The sequence below is a fragment of the Xiphophorus couchianus genome, chromosome 4, assembly GCF_001444195.1.
Source record: "Xiphophorus couchianus chromosome 4, X_couchianus-1.0, whole genome shotgun sequence".
NCBI lineage: Eukaryota > Metazoa > Chordata > Actinopteri > Cyprinodontiformes > Poeciliidae > Xiphophorus > Xiphophorus couchianus.
Genome location: NC_040231.1, coordinates 14,067,147 through 14,092,552, shown reverse-complemented (window position 1 = coordinate 14,092,552; position 25,406 = coordinate 14,067,147). Strand labels below are relative to the sequence as shown.

General features: G+C 36.5%; 1 protein-coding gene across 4 annotated transcripts in view; it reads right to left on the bottom strand.

Moving 5' to 3' along the window:
* The window catches only part of LOC114143174 (CUB and sushi domain-containing protein 1), a 437,499-nt gene that overhangs the window by 8,867 nt on the left and 403,226 nt on the right, over window positions 1–25,406 (bottom strand). For 2 of the 4 annotated variants that reach the window (XM_028014977.1, XM_028014978.1), the window contains exons 61-74: window positions 21,122–21,298; window positions 20,004–20,183; window positions 15,144–15,317; window positions 14,920–14,986; window positions 14,297–14,403; window positions 13,731–13,804; window positions 11,446–11,557; window positions 11,158–11,337; window positions 10,290–10,352; window positions 9,588–9,749; window positions 8,404–8,516; window positions 4,080–4,167; window positions 3,738–3,864; window positions 2,041–2,103 (exon numbers count right to left, since the gene is read on the bottom strand). In XM_028014977.1, coding sequence (XP_027870778.1) covers window positions 2,041–2,103; window positions 3,738–3,864; window positions 4,080–4,167; window positions 8,404–8,516; window positions 9,588–9,749; window positions 10,290–10,352; window positions 11,158–11,337; window positions 11,446–11,557; window positions 13,731–13,804; window positions 14,297–14,403; window positions 14,920–14,986; window positions 15,144–15,317; window positions 20,004–20,183; window positions 21,122–21,298 — 1,687 coding nt within the window. The remainder of the gene's footprint in view (window positions 1–2,040; window positions 2,104–3,737; window positions 3,865–4,079; window positions 4,168–8,403; window positions 8,517–9,587; window positions 9,750–10,289; window positions 10,353–11,157; window positions 11,338–11,445; window positions 11,558–13,730; window positions 13,805–14,296; window positions 14,404–14,919; window positions 14,987–15,143; window positions 15,318–20,003; window positions 20,184–21,121; window positions 21,299–25,406) is intronic. The other 2 variants (XM_028014979.1, XM_028014980.1) reach the window with 1 other exon arrangement.

Genomic DNA, 25,406 nt, shown 5'->3' with positions numbered 1-25,406 from the left:
TACCACAATGTTTGGTCTTCAAATGAGCTAAAATAAAGATTATTTATCTGCAAATCACTGTTCTCTACAATGTCACAACTGACAAAAAGGGCTCAAATGACACAATCTGTAACTTTTGCCTTACACTTTGACGTTTTTGGATAATTTCTTTCAGTGCAACTAATACTTGCAGACATTATAGTTGGTCTAAACCAGGACCATAGATAGAAGTAACATTGACTTATATCTAAATGAGCTCCACATGGAGTCTTGACATTGAAATTAAGTCCATTGCCCTCTAGATATGTGTGCAATTTTCAAAGCAAGGCTTAGATAATTTAACTTTAAAAATCAAGAGACTTTTAAGTTGGATAAAAGAATCAGTATTTTTGTGATGTTGTTAATAGTGGTACTTTTTACTCTAATAATTGGTGGTAAAGTGTAAACGATGGGGGGAAAAAGTTCTATTGCTAACAATCTATAAGAAATCAGATCATGTTTTAGTCATTAGCTCACATTAGCCAGGGTTGTAGAAACATTTCCATGCTTTACTGTGTTGATTTGCAATGCATGATCCCCTGAGCTCTTATAATTTCACAGGAGGTCATAGGGAGATACATTAGTTCAGAAATAACTAGACAGTTTAATGCCTCATATCCATTCACAAATGGGAGGAAAAATTTAAGAAGTTTATAGGTATGACTCATAACTTTGTTCCTCAAAACCACATCTGTAGATCTCAGAAATGCAAAGTTAAATTTATTTAACATTCCTTTCAGATCCATTTTTAAACGAGTTGATTTGCAGCGATGACTGAACAGTTTTAGGGTGAGGAAGTTATAAGTAAAAATGAAAAAGATAGAGTGTCCAAACATTTTAAATAAGCTGGAATCCCCATGGTTGCAGTTCAAAATATATACATGTATCTTTAATACACATACATGTTCACAGCATGCTTTTTTTAATTAAGATTTTAAACTGTGGTCTAACTGAACATTTAAGACTGACAAATACACTTTTCCTAATTTGTCTGTTTGTTGCAGATTACATTTTAGATAATCAGTTCCTTTAATCCTGTTAGATTTAATCACTTACTTCTACACCCTGTGGAACTACTTGCAGCGAGGAGTGCTGCTGCTGTTTGATTCTGACCTCATTAAGAGTGCGTGTACGCGCGTTGGGGTGCGTGTGTGTGAGCAATGGTGGAAATTCAACCCTGGGGAGCCACTAAGCCTACCCTACATGTTCAAGCCATTACTTTACAAAACTGCACACACCAACACATGGCATGGACCTCCCTGCATGGAAGAAGCTTAAATCATGGCACCGGCCACAGTTGTAGGTGCAAAACTTTCCTTCTATCAGGAAAATGACAAATGGCACACATAATTGCTCTGACAGTGTTGTAGATGCTATATAGACAAATGGGTCACAACAGAAAAAAACTGCAGAGCACACACACATGCAAACCCTTTAGTTTCTCATTAAGCAACTACTTAGCATGTGAAGTATTAATTTATATTTCTGTCGGCTTGCCATTGTAGTGGTGTAGATGTTGAAGCATGCCTGCAGAGATTTAACTATATAGAGTATAATGAATGCAAGGCGTCATACTGGATACAGTATGAACAAACTTATTAATGCAAGAGTGTATCAAAGCATCTGAGTAACTTTACTCATTTACAATTTAAAGATTGGTCTTAATGACATCATGCTGACAGGGAGATGACAATGAGATCAAAGACAAAATAAAATGCCCTGATAAAGCTTTTAATGATTGCTGTTTGGACACAGTAGGGCTGCACTGCTTTAGAAAAACTTCATGTTATTTGTTCTCTTCTGAGTAGAAACATCACCCCAATTGCTCTTTGCTGATGCAAGTAATCCCAAAATTGTGTTTTAAGCTTTAATTTAGGTCCACATAATATTGTGCAGCCTTACTAAACAGCATGAATAACAGATTACAAACTAAAAACAAGAGATGGGAAATTTGACGGAGGATGTGGCGGCGGGCGGAGGTCTGGTTGTTAGAACCAGATGGATGACAGGTGCCAGTCTTACCTGCCGCCAGGCCCCCAGGTGTTTTTTGGTCTCTCATTGTCATCTGTGTCAGCAGACAATGTCCTGCATACAACCAGCAGCTTTAATGTACATCAATTAGAACTGCAGAACTTGCAATGTTTGTTAAACAAGACCTGGTAGTTTCAATCGTATATGAATGTACAATTGAGATACAGTATTTCATAATCAAATATTTAATCTATTTCAGTATTTCAATTTAAAAAGTGAAACTCCTATATTTTAATTAGAATGTTACTTAAAACTAATAAAAAAAAAATGTTTGAAGCAGAAATGTTACAACTACAGTATGTACTGTCCAGCACACATACTGTGCTGGACAGTACAGTATGTACTGTCCAGCACATACCCACATAATGTCACATACCCACATAATGTGACATTACCCACATTACACAAAGAATGTGAGCCATAAAAGGACATTCCAAAAATGTTGTTTGTTCAAAGTGCTGCATACTAGCATTTTACAAAAAGTTAAGAGGAAGGAAATTGTATTTGAAAATGATGCTTAAGAACAGGTATAACTGCAGCCGTGGGAGAACAATGAGGCAACGCTCATTAAAGACTTTGGGAGAGATTAACGATCTGTCAACAGCAGTTGGAGTCAAAAGAGCCTTTCACAAAACACCTCGTGGCAGGATTAAAGGCCCATTTAACTGTCTACATGTGTTTTGTAAAAGGACAGATGTGGCAAGGGGGGTAAAAGCCAGCCCGTCTCATTACTGCTTCAGCTGATGTACATAAGCGTATGTGATCTTGTCAGGTTGAGAGAACGATGTGGGGATGACATTTGGTTTGTGTGACCGCAGGATCTAAAGGGATGAACAAGACTCGGCAATCAATTCAGACAACAATGGTTAGAAGGTGAGATAGGTAATTTAAATTTGATGCATTTGGCAACAGCAGGAACACTGCCCTGAGTTTCTCTCCAAGAGTTGTTTTGAAAAGGATGGGAGACTTCCAATTCAGATTTTATGAACTGACTTCTCACTAGGCTGTAGTTTTTGTATCAAACTTACTTTCAGTAATTACCAAAACTTCAATAAAAAAATCAAATTGAAATATTTTGCTGTTTAGAATTAATCCAAGTTTCACTTCTGGAATTGAATGACTAAAATAGATGAACTGTTTGATTATGTTTTAATTTGTGACAATGCAACTCTGTATTGTTGATGATAATGTAAATAATGGAATAGTTTCAATCTAAACAAAAATCACTTAAACATTCCTGTACACCTTTAGTAATCAATTACTTTTCTTTAAGATTGAATGGTTTTTTTGAAAAAAAAAAACGAAAAAAAAAACTTTATACAAAAAAGCCTTCCTGCTCTCGAACTTTGCAGGAGACATTAAAAGGAAACACAATAAAATTTTGTTCTTATTGTAGTAAATTTTTACTCTATTCAGTCTTTGTGTGTTAAGTGTACTGAACTATAAAAAAAATGAAGACAAAACTAATGTGTAGAAAAGAAAAGTGTAGCTGTGTTTAAAATTAAGACTGATCCCAAGAATAAGATACAAACTAAAACCAACATATTTTCATAGAAACAGGCTCAGGTATCACATCCAGCACCTTTTGGTAGTGTGTTTACAGAACCAGAGGACAAACAGCTGTTTTGTATTCTGCTCTGCTGCTGGTCTGCTTTTTCTGAAGGATTGCCAATGAGATTATAGCTTACCTGTGCTTGTAGAGGTAGAAGGCAAACCCAGAGAGGATGAGGGCAAAGAAGGGAACTAAAATGGCTGCTGCCACAGAGCTGCTGTTCGTGTATGGGTTTGATGGATTCATTGCCGTGGTTACAGGACCTAGAGTCACAAAGAGATAAACCAACATGTACATATAAACTCGAACTCAAACACTTGATTCAGTTTGCTTCACATTTCTATTCAGTATACTCCAGGAATATTTGTTCTGAAATAAAGTAATCCCAAACAACACATTTGAAATGCATTATTTTAAATGCTATGTTCGTTGCATGATGTTATGAAAACAGTGTGTTGGTGCTGCCAAGCAGACCCACCTTGTCTTGTCAGAGAAAACTTGCCAAAGTCTTTACTGTGAATATGTCCCTGGTAAACGAAAGTCTTCTGGTCAGACTCCGCAGTGACCTGAAACACAACAGAGGGTTCAGATTTTAGAAAAAAACATGTAAACAATTACGAGCTTATTTGTTTATAAATTAGAATAATTTCATATTTCTTTTTCTAACTTGACAAAACTCCACATGTTTTCAGTTTTACAGGAATGCATCTTAAGGGAATAGTTTTAAAGAAACATATAGGTTAGATATTGTTTAAATTAATTTTTAAATATTTATACAAAAAAGTATTAAAAACTATAAGTGTAACAATACAGTCTATAGACCAAATTTGCATGAAATAGCTGTTTTCTTTAGTTTTTCTGTTTTACTGCAGTTACAGTTGACGCACACTAAAGAACAAATACACATATTTTCACTGTCCATCTTATTCTAAACTAACTAAACTTTTCCTAATAAAGGTAATTTAGGATTACCAACATTACTGCTTTTGAGAAGGAATGAGGCAAATTTTTATGGCTTTCTTCAAATTCAGAAATTCATCTAAACTAACATTGCTATACCTTTAGGTTGAATAATGAGGATGTAAACTTCTGATAAATTAATTCACAATATTTGAGTTACATGGAGGCACACCTTTGGCTGTATTCTAAGGCACAAATCAAGCATACTGCATTCTGCTGTGACATGATAAAAAAAATTTAAAGACATCAGACAGATTTCAGGCAGGGGAATTATGAACTATTCTTAGTTACAATTTCCAGATGCCTGAAGGAGCCATGTTGAGCTGTTGAAAGAATTACAAACAATATGGGACTGTCCAGCAATTATACTGTTCTGGAAAAAGACGGATTGTGTGTTCCCCAGATGATCGTGTTGTGGTGTGCAATGAACAAAAACAAAGGATCTTCTAAGGCGCTTGTGGAGTTGGTGGGAAAGTGTCATTATTTACAGTGAAACAAGGGGTGCACCTATGACACCCCTTTCTATGAGGGCGGATAATGACATAGTAAGGATACTGAGATAGGAAGAAGATTTTACTCCGAAATCTAGATAATCAAGAAAAATCCAACAGTTATTGTCGGAAGCTTGTTGAAGAATACCCAGAATGTTTAATCTAGGTCACAAAAAAAATAATTTACCAAATGCAAAGGATGCATGTGAAATTCTGACTAACCCTAGCCCTCATTCTAGTGTACAGCAAATGTAAATGTTGTTAATCCCAAGTGACCTAAAGCCAGAAACCTATTTTGTGTATGTTACGAATTACAGATTGAGCTGCTGATTTTTCTGCTTGAACTTAACAAAAACTGCTAATGAGTACTGTCTTTCCATTGTTTTAAATAAAAATCGAAAAAGACAACAAACGCATTAATATCATACATTAAAAACTGTTGTTATCCATAAAATGTAGTAATAGTATGCTTTCAGCATCACTTAGCTATTCTCTTAAATGTTCATGCTCTCTCACCCCTTTCAGGGTCTCTGAAGCATCCAGGATTTTTACTCAGCTTCAAATATCACCCAAAAAATTTACTGACTGTCTTGACTTTCTCTCCTTGGCATCCCCTAAATGGAAAGTTAATTTAAATGACTGATAACATCCAAAGTGTAAATACTGAAAATATAATCTATCCATGCCACAGGAAATTTATGAAGGCACAAAGTTAAATGTCACAATAGCTCAGTAAGAACTGAGTCCCAAGCCTGAGCCCTGCAGAGCGTTACATGCTGCAACAATTGCTTGGTGAGAAGATTAAGTTCCTGGAAGTCTCAGCTGCATGCCTGGGCAAAAAGGTATATTCAGCCATTAACTGGGGCCTCTATGACAGAAAGGCAATTGCTCACTCTACAGCAACGAGTTAGTGAGAATTCAGAATCACCTCCATTTTTGTCATTACAAAGAGCTGCAACACTACTGAGTAGTTATATTACATCAAGAAATGTAATGCATTGTCTGAATAAAATGAAAGCACACTTTTTTATTCCAATGGTGGATTTTTTTTTAGTAGCCTATCATGCGTAGCTCCTAATTTAATTTTTAGAGCTGCAACACGCAAGCAAACTAAAAAAAGACTGTGCATGGTACGATGAGCTGATCAAAGCCCTAAACTTTAGGTGCCACACAGTTATTTAAAAACAGGCATCTAATTGCCAGCACCAAAGTTAATCCATTTTTCCTCATTAAGTCCTCTCTTACGGATGCATTGAAGAAACACAAAGTCGATTGAAAGCCATAGAAAAAAGTACTGTGATCATGTACAAATAAACTTGTAAATGATATGTGATCAAAATACATAAAAAGTACCACAGATTGTTTAATATGATTACTTAAACCTTGCTATCACTCCTTGGTTAAGCATAACCATGCACAAGTCCCTTAAGGCTGCCATGTTTAAAAAAAAAAAAACAGAGGATAATGTTGTCCAAGACTTATACTATCAAGTAAAATCCATTTATTTATCATCAGACTAATAAGATTATCAGAATTGGTTGAAAATACTTGTCAGGAGCTTTAAAGACTTTTAAATAAAGCGCTAAAGATATTTTGAAACCAGAGCCATTTTTAAAGTCTGTTATGGGTAAGTGGGTGTCCTATGAAGTAAATTTAAATAAAAAAACATTCAATTCATGGTGTAATTTTATTACCAGATAAGATTTACCTTCTTTCCAAAGTGGCACTATGGGTAATACGGTAGTGAACAGTTCTGAGACGGAGCTAAGCAATGTGTCCGAACACACAGGGAGAAATTAATCTCAATCTAGGAGATCTGAATTGAACTAGAATGTGTTTAATTCGTTTTCTTCACAGGATCACCTAACTAGAACACACTGATTGCCTTGAGGTTCATGTGTTGGGTTCTGTAGTCATGCAGGACTGATTTGCTTTCCCACTTTGACGTTAGCTAGCTCACAGTAATCACAGCTGATAGCAGATGCATTTAAGGTCACGTCACAGTCTCAAAGAGGACAAGAAGAACATGAACCCAATATATTATCATTTTCTAAATGGTAAGACAAACTAAATCAGAATCACTCATGGCAACAGATGTCAAATCTAAAAATACCGTCATCTAGGTTCAGGTTCACCTTAAGAACAAACCATCCAGACACACTACACACGGCAGTGTGAGGAGAGAAGGCATGAGAGGTTATTAAAGGAAGAAAGTCAACAACAATTGAATGAAATGCAGAACAGCATCTCCTCAGGTCATGGATTCTCTGGGAAAAGACATTGTTGGGCAATATTGTTTGACAGAGTAAGGAGTGAAGGATTGATAATCCATAGGCGTGTTTCCACTTTGCACAATGTGTGATGTTTTAATGCATAATTTAGTTTTCAAGAATCTTTTGTTTTACTATGGATGTGTTCCCACAGTGATGTACCAAACAGCATCCTAAAGTTTGCTGTAAACTAAAAATTGGTTAATGTTAAAAAATCCTGAGGGATTAGATTGTTTTAATGTTTTTTTTTTCAATGCTTTGATGTGAGTTTTTCCTGTCTTCCAAAAACAGCTAGAAGTAGAAGTCCATATTTTATTTGATTATTATTTCCCACAAAGGTAAGCAGATTTTAGTATTGCAATGTACAATAATTAACATAAGTAACTGGGTTAAGGTGTTGCTTGTAAACAAATATTCGAAAAACTTCAGCTGTGAAATTTACGAGTTACAGCAAATGTGAGTCGTAGTGGAGTTTAAAGCAAGAGACGACCAAATCAAAATAGTTTGAATACTCCTCCAGAGAGAAAGCAACATCCCATCAGAAAACTCCATTCATACTACAGTGTAGTACTGCCAGGTGAGTAAGTAATGCCTCCTTAATGGAGCCATTTTCTGGGTATTCTTATTTGGTCCTGGTTCCTGGAGTGTAAATAATGGGGGTCAAAAAATGCCCTCAGGCAGCAACCTTGTTCCTGGGAAGTCTTCCTGTGGAAGATGGAATGGAAATGCAAAGAATGTACAATTAGGAATATCAACATCAAGCAGAATAAGTAGACTCAAACACTTAGACCCAGATATGCAATGCAGCATTAACTTTGGTAAGAGTTATTAAGTAAAAAGTCACAACAAACAGAACAACCCCTTGGATGACATATTACTTGAACCACTCTCTGTATCTCGCTATCCCTGAAACAAACTGAAAGCTGAACAAAATGGATCCATCTTTACCAAAGGGGTCTCATTTTTGAGACAAGTATAAAAAACAAAACAGGAAGTGCTTACTTTTAAAACAAAAAATATTATTTTGCCATATTTGATTAAAGCGCTGCAAGTGCCTTTAATTAAAGAAGCTTTTGCTTACATATCCATCCATAGCCCAGTTGTCATTTTTAAACTTGCTGTAGTAATACTCTGTTGGCCCCTTCACTTGGTACACCTTCAACAGCAGCTGGTTTTCCTCTGACTTGTAAGTACCTAGAAAGATAGAGGCAGAGATTCAGATTGCATATGCAAACAGTTTGACTAGTGTTTAAATCTTGCATAAATCAATGGCACATTATCTCCTGATTTGAGATGGAACTTGTCAAAGTCGAGGACTTTGTCAGAAGAGACAAATACGGATAGGCAGGCAGGTGGTAAGCAAACAGATTTGTTTGTGACAGGCAGAGAAAAGGAGCCACCTTGACATTTCGAATGATCATCCTCTTTTTCCTTCAAAAAGCATATAACACAATATGGGAGGAAAACATGACATTTAGCCTTTAGCAACATGTCTGTGTAAATACAGTGCAAACACAAAAGCAGCTGATTGTCAATATGACAGCAGACAAGCAAGCAACTTCTAAGAAAAAGAATCCAAAAGCCACAAATTTATCAGCTTTAATTTGCAAATAAACACCTAAAAGATCATTTTCTCTTTTGATTTCTTTTATGGGCTCGTTACATTATTCATTTATTTATTTTATCAGATAGTAAGTTCTCATTGGCTAAAAAATGTCATTTAATTTCAGCAAAAAGTCTCAAACCCCAGAACACTATTTATGTACTAATATTCATAAGAAGTGAAATTTTAGCTAATTTTGTTGTGAGCTGCATTCCAAGGTTGGATAGTAATGTGATAAGGGCTGGGATTTATTAATTAAATAGATTCCTACAGTTTGTTTGCTTTTGACCTATTTATTCTGCCTTGTTACTTTTCATGTCTTTGTTGGCCTAGATTAATACTCTACACCGTGAAAAAATATAAAACAACCATTGATTTCTTTGTGTTTTACCTTCAGCCTTTGTTGTAATCTTTTAAAAGAGAGTTGTCAGGGCTAAAACTATCAATAGCATCTCATAGGCTACCTTCACACAGCAAGTAAATGCAACCCACATCTGCTTTTTTTTTTCTTCCCCCATTTCCAACTGTTTCACGGCAGACTGAGAACACCAATTCAAATCTTTTCAGCCTTTCCAGCATCCTTGTGGGAGGATGCAACTAAAATAGTTTCTCTTACTTTAATAGATAATAATATCTAAAACCCCAAAATTATACTGTTTTACCTGACAGTCTGATTGACACCCCGCTGGTCTCCAGTAATGTGACGTTCACTCGGCTGCTGGTAGCATTGAACCCAGTAACTGCAAAGGTGGTGGTCTGCCTCTTCCCTAAATACTCGTAAAAACCACTCCACTCAGAGTTTGGAGAGAAGACATCTGCTGGAACTTGGAAAGAAATACATGGATAAATAACAAAAGCTTAACAAAACAGGAGAAGTAATCTTTGACAGCTGCTAAAATATCCTAACGCAATATACTGAGCCTCTTTTTCCATCACGATTGAGGGGTCAGTCTATGCCTCACGTCAAACAAAGATGCTGCTGTATTCTTGCAAGAATCTCAAAACAGGGTCTTTTCCTGTGGTGTTTTTCTTTTCTTACTGTCTCCTTCAAACTAAAGATTGAGTTTGAAATAATTTATTTAATTTAAAATGTGTTTCATCATATTTGAGCTGATGTATTTCACTCTTACACTTTGAAGAACTGTTCGGTAAAAACGGCTTCTACTGATCTGTGACCCATATAAGTAACATTCATTGCTACAGTGTCAGCATCTTTTTCTCCATGGGAAATTCTTTTTGAAACTCTCATGCTTACTGAGAAATAATGTAATTAATTCAACAAAAAAAGTGGAAAAAACAATCAGCAATGAAGCAAAAACTCTTCAATTAATATTAATGTGCTGTTTGTAGTCCATTCTGCATACCACGGATCTTATTCTTCTGTATGTCTGACTCCCCTCTGCCTTTGGGATTTACTTTCACTCCAACTGAAATGAAAGACAGTTTAAAATTCAGTTCAGCTTGAATTGTGTTCAAAATATTATATAAATTACAAGTAAAGAGAAAGAAAAAAAACTAGAAGAAAAATAGAAAGTTGCTTGTTTCTGTTAGAAAATAAAATAATTTTGTGTTATAACAGGAAACAATACCGAGAAGAGTGGGTAGGTGTATCTTTCAATATCTTAAAATATAATTGATGTTCATTTATATCAGTAATTCTATTCACAAAGTCAGACTCATATTATATAGAACCATTACACACTATTGCGCTGTATTTATAAATGTTTCCTCAATCACTGTGAAGCTATAGATAAAATTCTATTTCTTTGAATGTTTTCATATTTTATGACATCAAATAAATGATTTTTCGTACAGAAATGTTGATGTTCAAATCATTTTCTTTTTTTGCCACATTAAGATCAAGAAGGTCTTTAAAGGGTTGGTTGAAGTTAAATGTGTTGTTAAATTTATCCATTAAACTGTTAAAATGTGAATAAACAGCTGTCTTAATGAAAACTTTATGAAAATAAATATGAAGCACATTTTCACCTTAATGTAATTTGGCAGAATACAGATAAAACCTCTGTGATTTGATTGATAAAATAATTGGCACATACAATTAAGGTTACTATCAAATCAAGCTTTGATATTAGTCACGAATTAAAACCGTCTTGAGTTTCATCATTCCTTTTCATTATCTTGTTGAAAAATTGTGCATCACTTGGCTCTATCTATATATCCGATTTTAAACCCAGGATAAAACCATTTTAAAAGCAGAGAATTTCTGAATACCTTTACAGAGCGGCGGTTTCCCTGTCCATCTTCCATCACTTTTGCAGGTTCTGTGCTCTGATCCACCAGACAGATAAAAACCTTCTTGACACATGTATATCAGTGTATATCCTAAAGTTGGCAGGTCCATAGCTCGAACATCCACGTTACTGGGGGTTTCTGGCTGTCGACATGAATGAGCTGAGTGATGAGAAGCAGACATTCTAAAATTTAACAACTGAACAGCCAAGTGATTTCTTAACAGCCTGATATGAACAAGTAATAGTTATATCCTGAGTTAATCCTTACCTATGCATTCAGGTTGAGTTCCACTCCACGTTAGGTTTTCCAGGCACGTTCTTGTTGTCGAACCGAGGATATGGTAGTTTTTGCGGCACTTGAAAGAAATCTTACTGCCCACCTATGTATCATTGAAATATGATGACAGAAAGACTATTCAGTTTAGCCTGTTCTATTTGAAAACCACGCCATATTCAACAGAAAATAACCTTCAATCCACAACACACTCAGCAGGTAAACAAGTTGAGGGGGTGCCGAGAAAAAGCTTTTAAGGCACATTTGGAAAGAAATCATGACTGTGCGGATGAAAAAAAACCTTCAGTTTTCTGACTCATTTCCAATGAATATGTACATCACATGACTGCTAATATACCAATTCACTGCGATAAAGTTCTTAAAGAAGTGTTTTAATCTTGTTTGGGGAATGAAGATGAAGAATTGCGTTGTCAATCAATATTTGAGAATCTTAAACTTGAACTCCGGTGTCAAAAACAGTCTTCTTTACTCTTTATTACCTGTTTAAATAACTTATCTGAGTTCTAGCCTTTAGATTTACATTAGAGTTATTAATATTCAAACCCTTGCCACAGTCGTACTATTTATGTAATATCTCAAAGTTTCCTATTGGTTTATTTATGGACGCTGCTGCCTTCATTCTAGCGGGTGTTTGCTGTTCTTGCGGTTCTCACGCTGTCAAAGTCACCTCAAACTGAACTGGGTTAACTGCTGACTGATCTTTTAACTCGGACTTCCAGAACCAATCAGCGCCTAATCCCCTTTCTTAAGACTGCATTGGTAGTCTACAATTCTGCCTTTCAGATTGTCAGAAGCTCCTCTACTTTTCACCCCCACCTCATCCCAGTTGTCTTCAGAGCCTTGGTTAAAGTCTCTGACAGCCATCTGTTAACACGGCTGCTCCGCCACCAACACAAGCAGCGTGACTGCCGGTGACATTTTGATTCGTGGTGGCTTTTTAATATTTTAAAACGCATTAACTGCACGAAAGAAAGCTGAAGTAGCTTTAAATGAAGTGCATATCAGATTATGTTACTTTCTACAGTTGAGTTAGACATAAATTACTTTGGATGATTTTTTTAGAATCTTTTTCACAGTTACTGCTATAATTATCTACAATCATCTCTTTCTTTGAATAGAACATTTTCCTACGTAATTCATGGACGTTTGTATTTTTTGTTACTCATCTATCTCAGGTTTACACTGCTTGTTTTCAACTGTGTTGTAAATACTGTGAAATGTTTATAAAATCTTAACTAATTAAAAAAATTAAAACTCGGGGAACGCAAGTGTCAACATCTAAGATAAAGCCTGCTTTACGATGCAAATATATTTTAAACAAGAAGACGACCCTTCAAGCTCAACTAAAATGTTCTTACACAGACAAACCAAATAGCGCCTGGAGAAAAGGTTTATGATCAGAATAGACAAAGATTCAAATTCTTAGCCACAATAACAAAACGTACATTTTTAAGAGTCGAGATTAGGCTTTCACACATAACTACGCTATATAAACTATAAAGCACGATGAATGCAGCATCATGCATTAGGTGTGTGTGGCTGTCAGAGTAACTGTACACAAAGTAGATGGAATAATGAAGAAAGATGACTGTTGTGTGTCTCAACAAGACAATGATTCTAAATGTAAACAAGAAAATTTGAAATCATAAAATGGGTTAGCATCAAGTTTTTGGAAAGTCTCAACACAAATTAAAGTTTGTGAAATACTTAAGTTAAGCTATGTCTACCACATTTACCAAGAATAGTGGTCAAATCTCCAATAAGTGCTTAGGGTCACTTTAATCCACATTATGGAGGCTGCAAGTACATATTTGAGCCTATCTTGGCTAAACTTATGCATCCAATTATTGTTTTAAAATTCTTTGCATTAATTTTGCTTTGTAATTATTTTTACCAGAATTCTTTAAATCAAAAGTACAGTGACAATAATGATATTCATGCCTGTGCTGATATACAGCATATAAACTTCTCATCAAAAATGTATATTTGATTTGTACATAAAGAGTCACAATAACTTTAACATAGTTCTTGCATTAATGTATAGTTTTGGTTTTACTGGTCTTAGTAAAACCATCACGGTTTGGTTTTCAGTAATATAGCATGGTCAACAGTGCTGACTGCTGCCCTGCGATCCAATAATAATAAGCAGATTACATACATGTGCTTATCTCTTTCAATAAAAAATGCAAGGTAATTTCAGCTGCATAGAAGCTTTGAAAATATATATATTTTTTACTTCACCGCAATCAAGTCCTCACCTGAAAGCCCTGGGCCATGATCGGAATACCATAGGCTGGAGTTCCTGGATCACGACAACTGTTGAAGGTTGGGTCTACACAGACATAAAAAGTAAACATTGTATTTCATTATGCTCCTATGATTACATTACCAACTGTGCCATCCAAATAACATGCATAAAAACAATTATTTTATGAAGATTTTTTTTATTTATTTTCCAAGGACATACAAATACAGGTAATCAGACCAAAATAACACACACACAAAAATGAATGAACATCTACAAAACTAGTAATAAAGTAAACCCATTAAATTATGTGAAATGCAAATTTCTGAGATGGAGCAGGAGATGGTGTTAAGTAGGAACATGTATCCTGCTTGTTAAAAATATGCCCCCTGCTTCATCACACTAAAATCAAATAGTTGAATTTTCTCTTCAACGCATCTTTATGTTCCACAGAAACCTGCCAATTACTGTACTCATTAAATTTAATCAGGTGTGTTCAAGCAGTGATTCGTCTAAAAATGTACTTTCTGATGCATCCTACTAGTCAGAAAGCAATCGTGTTTTCTTTCTTTTAGTTACCTATACAGGTTGGTTGATGCCCACTCCAAATCCTATCTGCTTGACAGAGTCTGGTGGCAGAGCCCACCAGCACATAGGGGGAATGGCAGTAAAACCTGACCTCTGACCTGTAAGAGAAAATAAATATTAAATCACACATAAACATTACAGAAGCCCCAGTGTTTAAAGCCATGACGATATCTGGAAATTCTTCTGTGCCACACAGCAAATACTATGACAAATAAGGGTGCACCGATAAATCAACCGGCCCCAATTTTTTCAATTTTGGGAGATCGGTGATCGGCCAGTACTTACATGTGAAGGTGATCGTACTCACCGATCTTATCTACCTATGCAAAGGTCTGCAAATTAACCACTCTCTTCTTTTGCTCTGCTGTGAGAGAGAATTGACTGGTGGACATGACCAACCAGGTCAGTTAACAATAGTCATCCCAAACTTTCTTTTTATATTTAGCAACAACTCAGGCAAAAAAAAAAAAGATCAGTATCCACTAAAATCAAAATAGGCAGGTCAGGCCTCTAAAAGATCGGTAATCGGCAACCGGCCAGAACACTGCAGTCGTTGCACCCCTAATGACAAAGCATTTTGTCCCGTGTAGAAATCCCAAAGTTTATCAACTGACCCGTATGAGAAGATGTTCCCCTCTCTGAATCCTTCACCAGGAGAACCAGGATCCCCACACAGAACAGCTTCAAAACCAAATAGTGACAGTCAACACTCTTACTGTTCTGTACTTTTAGCATCGCTGACAATCCTTTGCTTAAGCTCAAATGGAGTGTGCTCCATTTGAGCTTCTTGAGCTTCTTTATATTCTTATTAAGAATAAAAAGAAGAATATGAACTCACGCAAACACTGTGGAATGTCTCCAGTCCACGTCCCGTTTCCCTCACAGGTTAAGACAGCAGGGATAGACATCTGATAACCCTGAAAACAGCTGTAGCTCACACTGGATCCCCAGGAATCATCAGTCCCTTCGACCTTTCCATTGAGCACTTGGGGGGGATGTCCACACTGGATAACTGAGGCAAACACACACAAATCAAAGTTCAGCAAAATTGTCAGGATCTCTGCTTATCCTATGAAACTTTGTGTATGCAGCTCAGGAGGATATACACAGCATTTTACCCTTAATTTAACACAGAGACCCATTTCACTTAGTCCCTCTTTTAAAACAAGAGAGCATTTCATTCTTGTAAGAGAGATGTATGCTGATCCTCTTAAGTAGGGAATTACAGAAAAGGTGATAGATTTTCACTAAAACTTGTCCATATCTACAGTCAGAGAAAATAATTAAAAGTTTTAAAAACACTGAAACTGTGAAAAACCCGTTAAAGGTTATGTTTTGCCACTATGCACAGCTAAGGGGATTGTGAGCAAATTTCACTGGCAGACAGAAAACAACAGAAATGTTCCATCTTAGCATCACCAAGTCACCATAACGACCATTTATTTTAAGGATTTGTGAGTGTACTGTGTCAAACATTATTGCAATGACCCTTTACCCCAAAAAGCTTTTACTACTTTTAATGAAGATTTTAAGCTTCATGATTCAAACCAAGTCATCAACATTCAATGAGGCCATAATCTGTCTACTTTTATTCAGCAAAAATTGGGTTTTCTTTCAAATGTGTTTTGAATGAAGATTTAGATGATATCCCTTAATTCTTCCCTCTGATACACATTTCGAGTGGCAGTTCTATTTCTGGTAATGATTCACAAAAGCCCATGACTATTTTAACGCTTAATTTTGAAACTGCCAGTGTTCGGTGATGATATCAGATTGTCTGCGGCTGTCTGAAGATTATTGTGCATTAAAGGAGGAATCTGTTATCATTTGATCATTAGGCAATGTGCTGTTTATGCATGACAAAGTTATTAAAGATGACGTGCACACATTTGCAGAACAGTTCACGTGCACTGATGTGCGTGCAGATAACTTCATGACACGATAAACATCTCTGTGTGTGCATGTAACTAACTCCCTGAGATAATGATAACCATCTGCAAGGCTTCAAACGTCTCATAAAGTCAGTGTAATTTCTGTCTAACTAGGAGACAGATGGTGTCATGCTCCATTCACACCGTTCTGATGATACAGGGTGCACACATGGATCCAGACACAAGGCTGTTTTTTTTTTTTTTTCAGAATGCTTGTGACATTCAAAGCCAAAATTAGTAAGTTGATTAGCTTGTTGCAAGCAGATGTGGTTGCCTGGAAACCAAAAAAAAAGGTTAAAAAATGTAGATGTATGAACCCATCAAAGGTCTAGATGAAGTACTGAGATTGTATGAAAATACAACTATAAATTTCTCTCAGTATGAAATAATAGCTATTTGGCTTTTTCTATCATGTCATTGTTTATGTAATGAGTTTGAGCCAGCTACATCTGTTTGCAGGATCTTAAGCAACATATTTCTGTCCTTCAGAGTCACGAGCGTTCTGAAGAAGCCTCCAATGTCCCCAAAGTCATTTTCTGAGACAAAAAAAGAAAGTGTCTCATCATTCAGTATTGCTCATTTCATATTCCTACAATGTGTTTGGCTGGTCCGCCCCCATCCAAAGGAATAATCTATACACCTGCACACAAGTCATTGCCAGTTTTGTTCAGCATGCAGTTCATCATTTTATTGCTTTGTGACTCCAGGAACAATAGCTGGTGGCTGGCCAGAAGCTAACGGGGATCCAAATTAATCACTGTATGAGTGTTTTCTCCTTCATATAAACAACTTTGTTATTATCGAACAAACTCCAGCTGTCTAAAAATGAAAGAAAACACTTTTATTGACTTCAGCTTTTTTAATATTCAAGGCCTGTATTTCCACAAGTCTCCAGTGCCTAAAGGACACTTGTGTTTGGAAATGTAGGATTTTGAACTATAGAGTGCGGTGACATCAAAACCTGGAGGAAGAGAAGTAAACTTAGTTCATGTATCTCAACAATACTAATTCATTACCTAATTAGTATTGTTGACTCCTTCCACCTACTCCACCCACTCTTCTTTCCTTGCAAATCTTCCCCTACCTCACCCCTGTTAGTCCCCAGCTCCAGCTTTCTCTCATTCCTTACCCCTGAACCCCTCGTCTCCCCTCTCACGCCTTTTTGGACCACTTCCCCTCTGCCTTTATTTTTCTTTTAGGCATTTCGCTCTTGGCACAATTCAGCTAGCCAACACATTTTTATGAGCCTAATTCCTTTTCTCACGGTGTGTTTACAGGTTTGGGGGCAGCTATTGATTTGCTTCTCGGTTTTCCCATCGCTTCTTTCCTTTCTCACTTGTTTCTCTTTTGCTTCCTCTTTGCTGCCACTGTGATGCCTCATCAAAACACCTCCCTTTTCCATTTCCATTCACTTTCTTAAATCTCTTTTTCTTGACATCCCAATTCTTATTCTCTTAATCTTTCTGTTGCTCAATGTGTGCCATTGTTGGTTTTGTTTGCACCACCCTCCATTCTAATCCCATTTTTTCCAAATGCACCTCTTTACCGCTTTGATTCTCTCTCCTCCCTTGTCACTGCTAGGCCTCTTTACCTTCCACCGCATACCTATCACCCTTTGTTATTACTTCGATTACAAAATCTGTCAAACTACAGCCTTGAATTCTCCGAGTTTATTTATTTGTTTACATATTTAAGAAAAATAAATGGTTTTGCATCAAAATAGGGTTGGATCTACACAAAGGTGATGGAAATGGGAGGAGTAAACAAAACTCATGATATGAGAGGAATACTCTAAAGAGCAGGAGAAAGGTGAGCACTAAGGGAACAGAAGATGAAAAGAAAGTGGACAAACAAATGGGAGAGAGCTTGAAGCCCATTTACATCCCCAGTTCTTATTCATCCCTAACACCTATAATTTCCACTTTTCAATTTCCTCGTCAGTCTCCATCACCAACAGTATCGTTTTTTTTTTTCTTTTCTGTTCTACCTCTCCAACTCCTTTGGTTGGTTCCTTTTCAGCATCCTCTCTCCCAGTTTTCTCATTTTTTTCATCTTAGTTCAAAGCCTCAGCTACTGAGAAAGCCAGCAGGATATTTTCTGTTTATGGGAAGAGGTGGTAGAGAGGATTGCAGGAAACATTTCCCTGTTAGTGTTGTTGAGCATAATAGTCTAAACTAGGTTGTTTTACTGTACCATTCTCAAACACTGTATGCTTTCTTTTAACTTCTTCTTTTGAACAGAAGTTTTTTTTTTTTTTTTGCCTTAAAAACTCACACTGTTGTTTTGACCGGTAATGTTCTTGTGTCCCGATTTTCCAGCAGAAGTGTAGTTCATCCTCAGCCTTTTATTTTGGCAAATCAGCACTCATTTAAATATCATTTCTTAGTGAAATCAGCACTTTTTTTAATACCAATTCCAATAGCATAGAAATGTTATCTTCCCACACCCCTTTTTATGATCCTCAATGCATGTTAGTAGAAAATACTGTGTAATTTTTCAATAAGCAGAGCTTTAATGTAGCGAATGAACTGATGGAATTGAAAGGAGCAAAAAATGTTATCAGATACTCTCTCAGTTTTTATAATGCTCTAAAAAGTTTGAGAAATGTTAACAAATATTACTTATTTAAGAAAAACATAACAATACATGCAATAAGATAAAAAACAAAACAAAACTGTAACAGTCTAACTCCTTACCCATCTACTCCACCAGCCAATTAAACTAAGACTTTGTAAAACCATGTTTTTGATTTGAGCGTCCGGTTTTCTGTGGAAGGAGTCTATATCTCACAATCTGATTTGGCAGCATTAACCCACTATAGGTGTTGTTAAATTTGTCAAGAACATCTTAATTTCAAGTGATTTTGTCAAACCATTACACATTCTACCGTAAGGCTTGGAAGATGTTGGTCAGTACTTTGAAAGAAACTAATTTTGCCATGGTACTCTACTCATTTGTTCAATAATTTGAAGAATACCAGACATCCACAAAAACACTGCTAGGACAAGCAGGTTTCGATGAAGGACGGCTGTCTTCACTGTGCCAAAATGTATTTATACTAGTGTGAATAAAAGGTCATTTTGATCCTGTGTAGCTTCTCTACAGACTATGTATTTAGCTGTAGAATTAAAAATGAGCATGTTAGTAAAATCCTACCAGAACAACTAAAATTTCTGTCAGGATAATATAGAATATAGTTTGCCATACTTGAATGCAGGTTTAAAAAGTCAAAAAGTGCTTCAACAAAGGATCTGTTTAAGAATACTTACGCAACACGTTTGATGCAATTTTTCATTTTTATACTTGGTGATGTACAAATTACTTAAAAGACGTAGTGTCATCTCAGTAGTCATTGCAAAGATTTTTTTTTTAATTTACAAAAACTTACTTTTAATTATTCAATCCTAATCTCACTATATATGCAATCTTGTTGTGTGATGAAAAAACTTTGAGGTCCTAAAGTTTTTGCTGTGCCTGTCTTATGCTCCAAGAAACACAGCTTTGCTGTCTAACTAATGTAGTATAAATGACTGGACTATGGGGATCAACAGGCCTACCTGTTTGCGACTGCACTAATCTGTGCTGCCCCTCATAGGCTTTTGACTCACTCTTGAAATGAGCCAATTATGCTTGAACTTGCAGATCAGAACAGTTGTGGTATCTCATACAAAAAGCTGGACACTCCCAGAGGTGCCATTTCTGAAACACGACCAGATGGTAAACTGCCTACGGATAGTAAATCTGCCACTTATGTTGCTTTCTGATACCTCTGCAACTGGGTTTGGTTTGGTTCCAGGTTCCATCTTTAGTGCAGCTCAGAACATTGCGTCCAGCTGGTTCCATCAGGTGGCCAGGGTTACAGCGGTAGGCCACAGTATGGTTGAAGGTAAATTCTCTTCCCAAATAGATGCCGTTGGCGATGGGCCCAGGGTCGCCACAACTGATCACTGAAAGGAGAATTAGAGAAATAAAGTTTTTCTCAAGCCAGAAAAAAAATATTCTTAGCTACAGCAATATGGAAAGGGTTTTATCTGTTTTTTTAGGCATGTTAATTTATTCAATTCTCTTTAAAGAGTTACAGGATTATTTACAGAGCTCTCTGTCACAGTTAGAAAAACAAACGTTTCTTAGTCACCATTGTTTAAAGGGACCAGCATGGTCAGACCGAAGTCGAATTGTTTTCATACAACCTTCAAGACACACCAAACCAACGTCTGGTGAAATCCCTCCCACTGCAGTATGCATCATGTTGTTTTGACATATGTGTGGTTTACAGCAATATAGTAAACACAGCAATCATGGAAACTTACAAGTTCAGAGGAGGAGAAAAATTACATATAATATGTACTTCCTCTTAGCCTCTGAGAATTGCTCCTCAACACTATCCATCCTACTTTGTGGGTGAAAAAGTAGTTGAGGCCATTTTTCAAATAAACAAAATTCAGACCAATCATATAATAGTTTTGCATACAGAGTGAGGCAAAATGTTCCTCAGAGGGGTTGTAATAAGAATGGGAAGATGACATGAAGTGGACATGTATTTTGTCACGCAACTGCGACAGTGAAAACCAATTTCAGCAATTCAGCCCAACCATGCAGAATCCTTTCGCTCCCAGGTGCAGGATCCTGCTTTTTTTAAACTATGCATTTTTACTCCTGTTTCCTAAATGTTTGTTTTCTGTTAAACTAGCCAAATTAAAGTATTTTGATGCAACATACAGTACTTACACTTACCTACATATAACATCCTGGACTGGTGATGGATACCAATCTAAACTAAACTTCTTATCCTCAATGCATCAGATATTATGACTGCAACCCTGCTACACTAACAGTGTTCAAAATACAAACTGCATAGATAGTAATCATGTAAAAGCTTGCTTACCAGTGCAATCTGGGGCCTGACCAGTCCATGTGCCATTTGTTGTGCAGTGTCTGGTGGTCAATCCAGATGTTTTAAACCCTTCCCAACACGAGTAAGCCACTGAGCTGCCAAAGGTGATGCCGTCGCTGAACACAATTCTTCCATGGGCAGGGGTGCCAGGGTTACCACAAGAAACAGCTGAGGATTGATGAGAAAAAAAAACATACCCGTCAGCACTGATTAATGGAGGAAATAACTGCAAAGCGAGCTGTTAGTGTCTTCCTGTCAATCAGTGCTGATCAGCTCTGGGCTGCAATAATGTGATTATCACTAGAGACAGCTGGAAATAACCTAAAATGCATCCTTTAGTTAGTGAGGCTGATTGATGAATAAAGGTCGTTGGCCTAATTCCCAACACTGAGTGGCAGATGCTCTGGGTTACATTTGTGCACTTAAGACTAACTGGAAGCTTCGAATAAATCAGCATCATCTACCAAAGGGCTGCTGCTTAAAGCATTAAAAAACACCAAGGCCAAGTGTTGCCTGGTTCTGTCTGCTGAAAAAAAAAAATCAGACTGTCGGGCAAAAGATTCATGAGCTTTAACATTTATGCAGAAAAAAACAAAGGAAGCATTGCTCACGCTGCCGGGTTGTAGAGTTGGTTCATTATTTAGACCTTGTGGACAGAGAGGGATATGGCAAAGGCCTTTTAAATTTTTGATCACAACTGGTCTACGGATTGCATTACAAAACTGTCAGGAAGGGCACTAAATGCAGACAGGAAAGGTCTGAACTACTGATTCATTGAACTTTAGTTTGCTGGCAAAGCACATTAACTGAACCAGGAGGAATTAGCAACCACCCACAGCGCATTTCACTAATAAGATCATGACAGCTGACAGCCCTTAACAATCAACCACCTATTGATTGGATTCATTTGTTAGGACCCTTTTAAAGCTTGGTGCAAGAGTAAATTTTTGCTGTTTTCAGCTAGGAGTGTTGAGTGTGTGCCGTAGCAGCAGTCTGTGGATGTGTACGTATTTGTGTCTATGGATTTTTGTTTACTCGTGTCCCGGTGATGGAAATCTCACCGTTTCTGAATCAACTTTTAACCACTATTAGCCTAATGAAAAACAAATGTAGACAGACATAAATAATTCACCTTACACAAACACGGGCCCTGGCAAAGGCAAACAGACGTGCATCTCCAAGGTGTGTGCATGTTTCTGTTGGATTTTTAGTATGTGTAATCAATTTAATAGAGTTCAGACTTTCTTGCAAAAAAAGGAAAAAAAAGTTACATGTACACTTTGTGCCTTATAGCTTTTTCCTTGCCATAAGAAACTACAACCCATACATATTGATTTCTGACATGAAGAAAAATTACATTACATTTCTGCATTAAAGTTGGGATTTTCAAAGCAGCAATAATTTCAGGGTTGACAAGACTCTTTTGGAGTGCAATTAATCAACAGGTGAACAATATTGACCTTTATGAAGTCAAGCAGTGTGATAAACACAGCAAACAAAACCTACTACTTTTTAAACTGATGTTTATATCAGAGCAAATTGATGTCTTTGCTCAGCAATATCAGGAAGCCCTTAAGTTGTTAAGGCTGACTTTTAGCATTCTGGTAATTATTTTTTACAGGCCTTTAACAATGCTCAAGTGGACACCGATACTGTATGACTCACCCTTCCAAAAACTCCATCATCTAACACCAGCACTCAGACACACTGGAGATTATGTGCTTTATTCAGCTGCAATATTTTGGGGAACAGTGTGAGGTTTCCAGTGAGTCTATAGCGCTACAGAGACCTTCTTTAATTTCCCGTAAATTCCCATCTGTCCACAGAGTGCCTTCAAAAACTGCTACTATAAAGACTGAGCTTTATTAGAAAAGTGACGCACAAGATTCATTTCAGAGAGACAGATATAATAGATTTTATATCTCAATTTTGTATCAAATTTCACAAACTTAATGACTTTTTCCACTCAGGTTTGTTTTTGAGCTTGTGAGAATAATACAGCACATCACATCACATTTCTTTTTATTTTTCCTTCTGTTTTGTAGAAGCTACTTTGGCTTTAAATTTATAAATCCTTTTTTTAAGGGAAAATGTTTAATAGCTTCTTTGACTACATTACCAAGTGCATCATAATCAACAGCAGACAAATAGGAGCACTTGTAGTCTTGTAAAACCGGCGAAGCAAATCCCACTCAAAAGAGAGATTAACAGGACATTGACTGCAGCAGGAATCGGTGCTTCAAGTGCTACAACACACAGATGTGTTTGGGATATACAACTGTTGCATTACGGTACTTATCTTAAGTCACTCCTGAATAACAGAAAGCTTAACTGTGTGTTACTTGGACAATGGGAAACAAATAAGATTAAGTAAAGAAGAGACATGACAATAAAGAAGAAAGACTCTTGTCCTGTGGTTTGGAAAAAGAGTGAGAAGGCACAGAAGCTAAGTGGCATGTAGTCCAGTGTGAGATTTCCACAGTCAGTGATGATTTAGGGATTATGATGTGAAGCACAGCTAACATCTGCCATCTGTTGATATTAGTCAATTGTGTTTTATCAAGTCCAAAGTCGCTGCAGTCATTTACCAAGACAATTTTTGGACATTTTAGGTAAATGATTAGTAAGAATCATCTACCAAGACATTTTATCCTTTCCTTTACAGACAAACCTTTATTTCCCACTCTGACTTGGCACCTACCCAAAAAGAGAGTACCAAGAGTACTTGACTGTTTTGGTAGTGCTTGATTGACTACCAAATTTCCCTGAACTAAACCCAAAAGAGAATCTATGAGATATTCAAAGAAATATTTCAGTGCACATAACTCCAAAGTCAATGAGACTTAATGGGGGCAAGGTTCTGGGGAACATTCAAAATTTTATAACCAGCACTTCCTGTTAATCTTTCAGCACTTTCTTTTTTTATTGTGAACAGCATTGTCCACAATAAAAAAAACTGTGCTTGAGAGAGTTGGTTATGAATTTTTGACTCTGAAGGGTATTGTCAAGAGGAAGATCAGAGACAACAGACGCAACAATGCAGGAGACCCAAAGGCTAAGTTAATTGTTACCATGCACTGATAAGGTAAGGTAATTTTATTTATATAGCAAATTTTCAGCAACAAGGCAATTCAAAGTGCTTTACACGAGTTAGAGGAAATACAAACATAATAACAAAAGAGAAAAATAAAAGCATAAAAAGTTTACAAAAAGGTAAAAGTATAGAACTACATATTGGTTCCCCATGTTTAGTAAGGATACAAATTTGTAACCTAGTTGGGGTTTCTCTGGATTCAGATCTGATAAAACTAGATGTTGGTTCTCCATGTTTGACTCTATAAAGTAGATGGTAATACATGTCAAAGGAGCCGGAGGCCAAGTATCGACTGTACATACTGTGCAGTACATAGACATATCTCCTCTGTATTACAAACCAGTCACATGTAATATTCTAACTTTTTGAGAAATTTAGTGTTTGAATTAGCTGTAAGCCATAATTATCAAACTTAACTGCATAAAAACCTTGAAATATATCACTCTGTGTGTAATGAAGCTATATAATTTTAACTTTTTGAATTTAATCACTCAAATAGATTTACTTTTCAATGTTATTCTAATTTAGAGATATGTATCTGCAGTGAAAATATGATCCTGAACCAGGGAGAAAATTGAAGAAGCTCAGATTCAACACATTCATAACTCATGTCTACAGGGCTTCATTTCATGAATACTCTATCTCTGTCACGGCTTGCAAGAATGAACAATGAGCAAGCTTCTTCACATTATAGAAAATATATAGTATGTAGCGCAAAGCCTGTTTGTTTGATAAAGGATCAGTTTCTTACTGTCAGTTGTGTGCCTGATGCTGCTTTATGTGCAGAAAAAGAGCCAATGCTCAACAACTCCTGGGCCTCAGCTGATTTATATTTTTCCAGTGCATGGTGAAAAGTCCACATCCACAAATGCATTATAGATTTTCGCAAAATGTGGAAAGACTCATTTTATAGCATATTTCATTTCAGCTGTAATGTTTTAAAGAAACTGGGTTGGGACCCAAAGGTAATGAGCCAGGAATAGGTTGCTATCGAAATGTCTCAACAAGACAGACAGTTCTCAATATGCTATGTTGTCACATCACAGGGCCTGGTATAAATCAGGCAGCCGGATTTTATAATGAAACAAATTTAAAAAGGCTTTGCACATGTAGATTATTGTTTACAAAGGTACATAAATATCTGATTTGTTCCACAGAAGAATCACTTCATCGATTTTCAGT